The sequence below is a fragment of the Cavia porcellus genome, unplaced genomic scaffold (genome assembly GCF_034190915.1).
Source record: "Cavia porcellus strain 051 isolate PalLab524CR breed Dunkin Hartley unplaced genomic scaffold, mCavPor4.1 scaffold_18, whole genome shotgun sequence".
NCBI classification, from domain to species: domain Eukaryota; kingdom Metazoa; phylum Chordata; class Mammalia; order Rodentia; family Caviidae; genus Cavia; species Cavia porcellus.
The window spans coordinates 43,408,367-43,419,300 of record NW_026947501.1 but is presented as its reverse complement, the minus strand read 5'-3'; the positions used below and the strand labels follow the sequence as shown (position 1 = coordinate 43,419,300).

Sequence of the window (10,934 nt, the reverse complement as noted above, 5' to 3'; positions counted from 1 at the left end):
CTCAGGAAAGACTGAAAAACTGCAAAGAAAAATACTATCTGGAAGACAAATTCCATGCAAAGACTTAATTCAATTTGACACAATCAAACACCTAGGGAGATGATGAAACACAGTAGAGGTAGAGAGAAGCAGTGTCCCTGTTATGGATCAAAAACTGGTGGTCAACTTAACACCAGCCGAGTGAAATCAGCATGGTGCTGACTGTAGAGGGCCCACCTGAGGGAAGTGCCAGCATAAGAAGAGATGTGGAAAGGAAGTGGAGGTTTTGTGGATCTCCTAAGTGTTGTCTTTTGAAGCTTTCCCTGATATGAACTCTGTCATTATCACTGGAGGAGCTTGGGACCTTGTTACTGAGAACAATCACAGTTCACTTCGGGGGAGCTCTGGTTCTTAAATTCATCATTGCAACCTAGCTTTGAAGCAAAAAATGTGTGCTGTTCAAGTTGTGTGAGAAGCTTGCCACTCTGTATCCCTACATGTGCTTGACTGTTATCATTGGTAGAGCTCAGGACCTCACTGTCACAGAGGATGTCTGTGATAATTTGAAGGGAAACATGGTCCTTATTTTGAGCATTTCTTCTTGGCTCCAGTGTGGAACCCTCTACCTGCTAGCACGGATCCTGCATTCCACTGGCATAGACTTTCTAGCTTCCACCACTGACCTTTGTGCCTTCCCAGCACAGATCTATAAAACAGGCATGCAGGAATCATTATCATGAGTTCTATACCTCCAGGTGTACTCTTGAGAGGCATTGTCATAGGCTCCAGGTCTTCAACTGGACTCTTGCAAGACATTGCTGTGGGATCCAGGACCTCAGTTGGATTTTCTAGGTCTTCACTATGGTGCACAGATTACCTGCAATTTCTTATAGGTCACTCTGGGTGACCATGATAAAATAATAGTATAAATTTGTGTCCTGTATGTAGTTGTTCACCTTGTAGCTCCTGACTACAACAGTCTCTCTAGGCTTCTATCTTGTTCCTAGACTTGTACTGAATGCCATCTGGCTGAGTCTTGGTGTTTGGTAAGACAAAGTGTCACAAAGAATAAATTCTGTGAACCCAACAGTTAAATTGTTTATTCAGGCTGAATAAAGGATGTTTTCTGACATGAACACCTGGGGGGACATTGGTCAAGTGTGGAGAAAACCAGACCAATGTTGGCAGTGCTGGAGCCCTGCTCTCTTAGCTCCAGCTGCTTTTCGTGCTCCTCCCAGCCTGCCCTGCTGTCCAGCGCCCATATCAATGCCCCGTTCTGCTGGGTGATCTGCTTCAGCAGGGACTCAGATTGAACCATGGAAGCCTGGGCTCTGCTCTTCTGGGTCCTGCTACTCTGGATCGCAGGTGAGGGGACTGTGGATGACAACTCAGCACATCTGTGGAAACTCTTTTTAATGTTGAGTCTTGTGTCCTGGCACCTCTGATTCAGCAAGCACAGTAATTAAAGCTCAGCATTGATCAATGCGCTGAGAAGACACTATTGAGAGTACAGTGGGTGTGCCTGAATTACACAGGTAATATTTCTTTTCTATGTTTCAATCTCAGATACCACTGGACAAAAATTACTGACTAAGACTCCAGCTTCCCTGGCTGTGTCTCCCAGACAAACTGTCACTTTCAGCTGCAGGGCCAGTCAGGGTGTGAGGGACTACTTAGAATGGTACCAGCAGAAACGTGAGCAGGTTTCCAGGCTCCTCATCTATGCTGCCTCCAGCAGGACCACTGGCATTCCAGGCCGGTTCAGTGGAAGTGGGTCAGGGACAGACTTCACTCTCACCATCAGCAGCCTGCAGCCTGAGAATGTTGCAGTTTATCACTTTTACCAATATTACAGCGGGTGTCCCACAGTGATTCAGCGTGTGACAAAAACCTCTCTGATTGTTTGTCATGATATTGCTCAAAGCAGCTTTTTCCTTTAAGGACAGATGCTGTGGTTCCTGCTCAGTTTAAATGGCTCTGCCTCAATCTGGCAACCATCTGATTCTGAAAAGTAACTTGCTGATAAGGTTTTGACTGATTGCTGGATTTGTTCCCAGACTCAGGTGCACAGCCATGTGTAGGAATAGCTTCCCTGCTAATGCCATCAGATCAGACTCATATTAGTGGTTGCCTAGAAAGATGTACATTTTATGCTCATGAAAATAAGACAATACAATAACCAACAACAAAACTGCATCATATGGATGTGAGATTAACTCATGCATTCTGAACAGAAACCGTTCTTCCAGTTTTCTTTCCTAGTATTAATTTGATTCATTGCAGTGCAAATTCTCATGCTATTACCTTAAATATTAGCTTTTTAAAAATGATTGATTTAGAGTTTTGTTTTTCACATTACTTTTCAGTGTTGTGGCCGAGATTAAGTGCAGTGTTATTTTTCTTATATACCAGCACAGCTGCTGGGTCTGTACTTACCCCTCCCACTTACTACACAGCTTAGTTCCATTCTCATGTGGAGCCTGGTGAATCCCATCATGCCACTGGCTTTACAAAACTCTTGACACAAATTTTCTTTTGAAAGCTGAGTGATATTTTCTATTATTGCCACTTTTATTTTTCCCTTTTTATCTTTCTGTTTCCTCCCTCCTTTTTCCTCCAATGGCCTTGAACTCTAATAAATGACTGAAACAATCATATTAATAATCATCAATGGTGCCTATTCCTTATTTTCTTGTTATTAGCTCACTCATTCACCTATTAATTTTAGTGATATAATCAGCTTGAGACTCCAGCCTGCCGAATGCAATTAGGGCAGTAATGTTTATCTGACTCTATGAGATTCACACCTCCATTTGATTATTTCCATGAAATAGTTCATCTCAATTAAGAATGGGATATTCCTCAGCTGGGTGTGGTGGTGCACTACTGTAATCCCACAATTTGGGTGGCTAAGGCAGGCGAATGCTTGCAGGTTCCAGTCCAGCCTGGACTACAAGGTGAGCCCAAGGCCAGCCTGACCACATAGTGAGACCCTGTCTAAAAAAGACAAAATAAATTATATTCTTCATAATTTTTCTTTTTCTTAAATTATTTCTTATATATGTGCTAATTGCATAGTATTTTAAGATTTATGCATTAAATTATTTTGAAAAGGAAATCGTGTAAGTGATAGATATGAAGTGTGATCTAAAATATGGCAAATACTTAATTGAACAAAATTACAGTAAAGGACACATTGCCATCAGTTTCCCTCACAGTACCTCCCCTTGTTTTTAAGACACTCATCCTATGGTTCTTGCCATTTTCTGAAGCAGTTCTGGAAGTCCTCTTTCATGAGTGTCTTTACATGTATTGTTGTGGCTTCTTTGATGTAAAATTGGGCAGAGCTGGAAGTCACCCTGTGTCATAGCTTAACATGGCAGTGTCAGTTAAATCCCTAACTCTGTCTTTCTCTTTCTCTCTTTCTCTTTCTCTTTCTCTTTCTCTTTCTCTTTCTCTTTCTCTTTCTCTTTCTCTTTCTCTCTCTCTCTTTCTCTTTCTCCTCTGTCTCTGTCTCTCTCTTTTTTTCTTTCTTTCTTTCCTTCCTTCTCTATTTCTATCATCCTTAAAAGCACTGCAAAGATACACCCTCTTTTCTTTTAGAGTACATTTATGGTAATTTTCATATTCACATGGCCGTGTTCTGCTGATGAGTGATTTCAGCCTCCAGAAGCGAGACTGTGCCGACCCAGTCTCCAGCTGTGCTGTCTATGATGCAAGGGAAGACAGCCACTATTACGTGCTGGGCCAGTCAGAACACTCCATCTGATCTGCATTGGTACCAGCAGAAAACAAATGAGGAGCTCCAAAGCTCCTCATTCAGTGAGCCTTCCAGTCCATCTCAGGGATCCATGTGAGGTTCAGTGGCAGTAGTTCTGGCACAGATTTCTCCCTTACCATCATCAGCCTGTGACCTGATGATGTCACAAGTTATTACTGTCACCAGGGATAGAGTATTCTTCATACTGCACAACAAACCTGAACAAAAACTAATTCAGCCTGGATGAGCAGGGAGACTGGGTACTACCACAATCTTCTGATCTTTTCAGGTGCAGATGGGTCATGGACCTCACCAACACCCTGAAGTTTGTCAGCCCAGCAGAGCTGAAATTTCAGAGCCATTGCTTCACATATTAGTCACAACTTCAATTATAGGAATTTTTCTAAATAAATGAATAGCTGTTGAAGATAGTTCTCTTTGTATCCATCTAAGGATTTTCTACTTTGTCCTTCACAAATTGGTGAAACTTTAAAGTTTTCCATAATGGCTCTAATTAGTCATTAAGGTTCAATAGTCTTAAAGGGAGAATACTGTGAAATTACCAACAATTGTCTGGAGTTGAGGGGAAAGAAAATGTCCCTGGACAAGAAACCCTCAGCCTCGAATCATTTTCTAGCACTGCAACAAGCAGGGTATTCTGGGTCCCTCACTCTTTCCCAAAACTATTTTTTTTTTGTCATTTTGTGTAGTCACATTCCTGGACCTTGACTACCCTGTGACCATTATCTTTGCAGTATTCCAGGAGAATTATTAGCTATTTGTCTTTAATAGTTGCATGATTTATTACAGAGAGGAATCATTTAAATTTTCTATAGAATCTTTTCTGTTAATGGGCAGAATAGGAACGGGTTCCTGAATACGATACTGGGAGGGGGGCTTTCAGTGAAGACATTAGGGACCCAAAATAAAACATTGTTGCTACAAATCTTCCATTAAATGGCAAACAAACCCCACAATACACAAAGCCAGAGTCCTCATCTTAGAAGCTAAATGAATGAATGTTGGAATATTGAAGTGAAAATTTCCCATTATAGGAGGGAGCTCTGGGTCCAGCTCCCTAGGCTCAAATCCTGGGGCCTCAGGTCATAATGGGTCATGTCTCCCCCATCTTCCAGTTCCTCAGGATTTCCTGCTTTTCACTGAGGTATGTATGAACCTGGGTATGATGTCCCTTCTAGGAGGATTCTTAGAGTCTGAACTCGGTCAGTAATGAGACAGGAAGGGCGAGAGAAGCAGGTGCATAGCTCTGAATGAGGGAGGTTATAAGTCAAATAGGGATGAAGAAGTCTTGTGAATTCGGAAAGGGAGGGGAGAGAACTTATAGATCCCATCTCCATTAAAAGGTACAAAGTATGTTATGAACCAAAATTAGAACAGTGTTTACTAATCTTATGGGAGAACAGCTGGATTCTACTCTATGGTCCAAGGGAGAAACACATTCTCTCTTGAGGGAAATCTGTGCCACCCAGTGCTGGAAGAGACCCCAGAAAACCATGGACCCCTAATGAGCTGCCACAGCCCTGGAGCTGTGTGCAACCCTGCCCAGGCTCTGCTGATTTGCATGTGCACAAAACACAGCCCATGCCCTAAATATTTCTTCTTAGGTTGCTCACAACCTATGCAGGAGTCACTCACAGTCCGGACACAGCGTGTACATGAGGATCTCTACTCAGCTCCTGGGGCTTCTAGTGCTCTTGCTCCAAGGTGAGAAAGGATTGATCTTGCAATTTAGTCTATTTAGAGTCCCGTGGTCAGAGATGCCTGGCTCTACAGGGAGGTCCTGTTTTACCATGGTTGTGATGATACATGTTGTTTCTGATCTCAGGTGTCAGATGTGACTTCCAAATGACTCAGGCTCTGCCTCCTTGTCTGCATCTGTGGGAGACACAGTCACTATCAACTGCAAGGCCAGTCAGAGTATAGGCACTGCTTTAAACTGGTACCAACAGAAACAAGGGAAAGCTCCTCAACCGCTGATCTATGCTGCAACCAGTTTGCACACAGGGGTCCCATCCAGGTTCCGTGGCTCTGGATCTGGGACAGATTTCAGTCTCACCGTCAGCAGCCTGCAACCTGAAGATGTTGCTACTTATTACTGTAGTATGCTACTCCCACAGTGACACAAAACATATAAAACCTACCCAAGAAATCAGAACTGTGAGGCTGGGCTGCCCCGGCTCAGTTCTCACCGCAGCTGTGCTCAACTGCTGAGAGCAGTTCTCTGAGCCGGCCAGGTTTAGAAGCTCCCTGGGCGCTTTAGAAGAAGAATCAAGACTCTCCTCTACACCCTAACTCTCCTTTTCCTCAGCTCCAGTAGCACAGACAACAAAATTGTGGTCCTGACTTAATGAAGACAATGAGCGGTGGGGTTATGGCATCGTTTTGGATTCAGATAATAGAGAAGCCCTTCTATGTTTTTAAGCAAGGATTTTTAAAGGATTGATTCAGTTTTTAGTGTAGATTTGTAAACTGAAAAATTTAAAATAGAGAGGTGGCCCTGATTACCCTGTGTACATGGCTATGCCGTCTATCATTAACATCCAAGGACAATTTTGTTACAAACAATCATGATCCAAAAATGTGTGAAGTCCATTGTTTACATGCAGCTTCGCTCTTGGTGCTGTACATTTCAGCAGGGGAAACAAATGTGCACTAACACACATGCAACGTTTGCTACCATGCGATTTTGTTTCACTGCCCTAAAAATTATCCCTGTATATTCTCCTCCAGTTCCCGCCAGTGATTTGTTTTTTATCATTCCCATCGTTTATCCTTTTCCAAAATGACAAAATCTTGCCTTTATAGCATAGAAGCTTTTGAAAGGTAATCTCAGATTATGCTGTATTAAGAAACACAATAATTAAAAGTATTGAGTAACACATCTTTGTACTTACAAGGCTCTCTTTATCCTTTCTGTGATTAACTGGAGTATCTTGGCTTAGTGATTGTTTTGGGATAGAAGCTTTCAATGTGTTGATTCTGGCTCAGAAGTCACCAGATATACATAGGTTTGCTTGGAGTAAGAGTCTACTACTATTCTTAAAACTTGGAGATGAATATTCACAATCTTTTGCCCCTACCTTTAACTGGATTCACAGGTAGAAATTTAGAACTCTCACTGTTTTTGTTTGTAACACCTAGGGTAAATTCAAAAGGTTTTTCCTGAATTGAAACTCATTACGGCAATTATTTGTGTTTATTACCTTAGGGAATAATCTCAGAATAACTAACACATATGAAAATGTTGCACAGTTAGTTCTTTGGTATTAGAATCTTTTAAGGGATCTATATGATACCTCAGGTATGAAGCTGTAACTGGTATATCGTAGATAGTTGAATAATTATAGATTCAATTAAAACAAAATCATAAATGAACCAAATTATACAGTTGTACATTAGTAATTATTGAAAGAATGAAGACTTATAAACTCAAGATATATCAACTCTAAGAAATAAAGGCTAACGTGAATAATATTTGGTCTTCTCTTTCTAACTTGAACTTGACCTTAAATGTCTGGAGCCAAGTGTTTGCTATTCTGAGAAGGCTGCTCTCCTGCAAGCTTCATGTGTTATCATCTCGTATTCCTGTGTGGGCACCATCCCTCCTCTCTGTAGTTCCTGGAGTGAGTGATCATTAAGATTCTGTTAACACTGCCATCTCACAATCAGCATTTTACCAGCAGGTAAACTCCTGCCCAAGAGAGGAATGCTGTGTCCTCTAGCAGCAATGGTGATGTTCATTGTTGTCTGTAAAAAGTCAATTCAGTCACTGGCCAAGAGGTTTGGAAACTGTCAGAATTGTGGAAATGCTTTTCTGGTCACTAGGAGTTTTTGGTAGAAGAGTAAGAAGCCTCATATGCACCCCAACTATCCTTCCTCCTCATTTCCAGCAGTGCAGACATCACAATGTCTGTTTGATTTGATGCAGGCACATGTGAGCAACACTGAATGCTTCAAGTTGTGGCAAACTTTTGGATTCACACAGCTACACAGAGGCCCTTGCATGTATTCCAAACACCAAGTTTTAAATGTTTGCATTATTTTCCACACTAGATCCAGCTATGTGCTATGTGTACTTTGGCTGTGATACATCGCAACCTGATGCAGTTTGTGAGAGAGACCTCTGGTTAATGTCCACCAGCTTGCTGTTCCTGGATGTTACTGAGAATCCCTGATACTGGGCCTTATAACATGGTAAATGTCAGAAGTACACTGGTCGATAAAAGTAAAATAAAATTAAAAGCTTATTTCTTTGATTACACAGTGCACATTTCCAGTGCTGAGCAGGAATGTGTGGCTCATATCCAAGCTGTCAGTCAACATAAACACACACAGTTACAGCACTTTAGAAAACCATTCTTGTCAGTGCTGTTCAAGTTACCTGAGTCACTCACAGTGTCACAGCCAGAGCATGAACCTTACCCTCTTTACTCCAACAGGCCTGGGGTCCCATATATTCTCTCGGGGGTTCAGCTGCTTTTCTTCACTTGTTCCACACATTGAATCAATACTTATCTCAGAAAGTGCCTTGTTCAAATAAATCTCAGGAGACCCCTTTCTTCAGTACTCTGATTGTATTAGAAAAGCATTTTACAATGCCATCCCTTAGAGATGTGCGGGAAGAGGTTGCCTGACAGCATTTCTCTATTCAACCTAATATCAGCATGGTCTGTGTGTTACAAGGTGATAGCGAAGAAAAAGAGGAAGCAGGGGAGATAGGGAAATAGGACTCCAACTAAGGGTTCTCTTGCAGTGAGAAAATGAAGAAATACGAGGTTACTTTGTCTGCCTTTCATCCGGACTCTGTGTTATCTCCTGATTTCAACATAAACTCGGGAGGTGTTTCCTGATCTGTGTCCCAGAAACTTTCTTCCTCACAGCAATGCATCTACAATCATGTTTACTACCTTAGAACTTCAGAATAACTAGGAAATAATAAATGGATGCCCTTCTAGTTTTTATAGTGTTGGCAGGTAAATACATGTTACCTCAGTGATGAAGATCTAACTAGATGCAATGAAACAATTAGTAATTAACTATTTAGAAATGCAAAAACTTATAACATTACAAATAAAAGTATAATTGTAACTGAAATGTAAAACTTTATCATGAACAAACAAAATGATAGAGATCTCAATGTCTAATTAGTTAACCAAAATATATTGCCATGAAAAACCAACATTTGAAAATGCTAAAAATATGGGATTAACTTGAATAATACGCTATCATATTAATTTTGAACTCAGATGTCTTTAGTAAAGTATTTGCTATTCTGAAAGTGTTCCTTTGGTTAAGAGATTTATGGATTATCACCTTTTTGTTCTTTTTGACATCATCAGTATTCTCGAAGATTTCTGGATTCAGTGAATATCTGTGACACTGGGAACAACACCTGCAATAGCAGAGTCACCAATGTACCAGCAATGAAGCTCTGGTATATCTAGGACTGCTGTGCCCCATAGCTGTGATATTATATTCCTAGCCTTCAAGTTCATTATTTTCAATGAAAATTGAAAGCAATGGTTGCCTGACAGCTGTTAAACTGTGAGACATGGATCTGGAGATGCTGGAGGCCCTTAAAGGAAGCAGGAGTTGGTGGAAGCAGGAATGTGCCTGGGCTCCAGTGCTAACTGCAATCCCTCCCTCACAGCCTGTGCAGCGACTGGGAAAAGAGGGAGCTGGCGAGTGGTTTGCAAGAGTCCATCACTCCAAAGATTTTTTCACATCTCAACTGGCACATTTGCAGCCACTCATCAACTCCTGAGTGTGTGAACAAGGACGCTGCTGGGTTCTCACAGGCTGCTCTGGAAGGGACTCTGGGATAGCAAGGATGTGCTGGCCTCATAGATCTATAGTAGGCTTCTTTACTTTACAAACATTTGTTTCAGGGTCTTCAGGGGCTAATGGGCAGTGCTAAAACTAAATCAATGTCATATCATGTTGGTTGCACATGTCAGGTTCACTGCCCTATGACCATTATCTTTTTAGAACTGTAGGTGAAGTGTTGGTCTTTTGTTATTAGCAGTAGGATGACTTACTAAGAGGAGTCATTTGATTTTCAAATGCATTTGGCCTGGTAATTGGTAGAATAGGATCAGCTTCATGAATACAGCAGAAAAGATTCACTCACTCATGGCCTGAGGGTACCAAAATGAATAGGTTGCTGTGTTAAAGATCCTCCAGTAGATGGCGAACAACACCACATTAAACAAAGCACTGAGGCCCCCCAACTACAAACACTAGAACTGTAGAAGGGATGCTTTCCTATGAGGGAGCTACTAAGGCAGGGAGCTCTCTGCCCAGCTCTCTAAGCTCACAAGGCTGGAGCCTCTGTGCACAATGGGCTGTGTCTTCCCCATCTTCCAGTTCCTTAGTATTTCTTGTTTTACTTTGTGTCTGGTAATGCACCTGAGTATGAGGACATTTCCAGGAGGCCTCTGGGTCAGCAATGAGGGAAGAAGGGTGAGAGAGCAAGGATTTCAACTCTGACTGTGGCTGCTCTGAGTGAAACACCAGTGAAGTGGCCTGATGTATTCTGAGGTAGAGGTGACAGGTCCTATAGAACTGAAATCCTGTCAAGAGAGTCCCTAAGAGGAGGGGCAGGTGGGCAGGAAGAGGGGCTGTGACTGCAGACCTGTTACCCTGCTGTTCTCCAGAGCCCTAGCAGTGAGTGAAAAATTACAGCTCGATCCACAGAGGCTAACGGTGAACTGTGAACTTTGTGCTGCTCAGATTCTGCAGAGGGGAAGGATCCAGAGGTAATGTAGCAACTCTGGGCTTTCACTGTTCATTTTCAGTGTGCCAGTTCTAAATGCCATGTTGTGCAAGTAACTAATACCATTGTTTATTACTATGTATTACATGCAGACAACAAGTAAACTATGTATTTACATGTGTAATGCATGCTCTTCATCTTTTCAGGTAGATCACAAGTTTGGATGAGTTGAACTCTGGGATGGGGGCATTTGGAGATTCTCTTCTTAGCCTCTGTCCCTCAGGATCATTGGGAACAGCACTGAGAATCTTTGGCTCACAGAGCCAGGTCAGCTTTTCAGTCCTTGTCCCTCCCAATATGGCTCCTCCTGGGCTCTCAGGTTGGTCACCACCCAGAATGTTGAGTACTTTCCTTCCCTGTGTCCCCCGCCAGCATACACCATGGAGAGCTTCACTGGTT

At 42.1% G+C, this 10,934-nt stretch overlaps 1 gene segment (V, D, J or C); it reads left to right on the top strand.

The window, feature by feature from the left end:
- The first annotated feature begins 1,295 nt into the window (after positions 1-1,295).
- LOC106027490 (immunoglobulin kappa variable 3-11-like) lies at positions 1,296-1,919 on the top strand. The segment is given in 2 exon segments: positions 1,296-1,344; positions 1,546-1,919. Coding segments are annotated over 2 exon segments (423 nt in total).
- Positions 1,920-10,934: the final 9,015 nt, after the last annotated feature.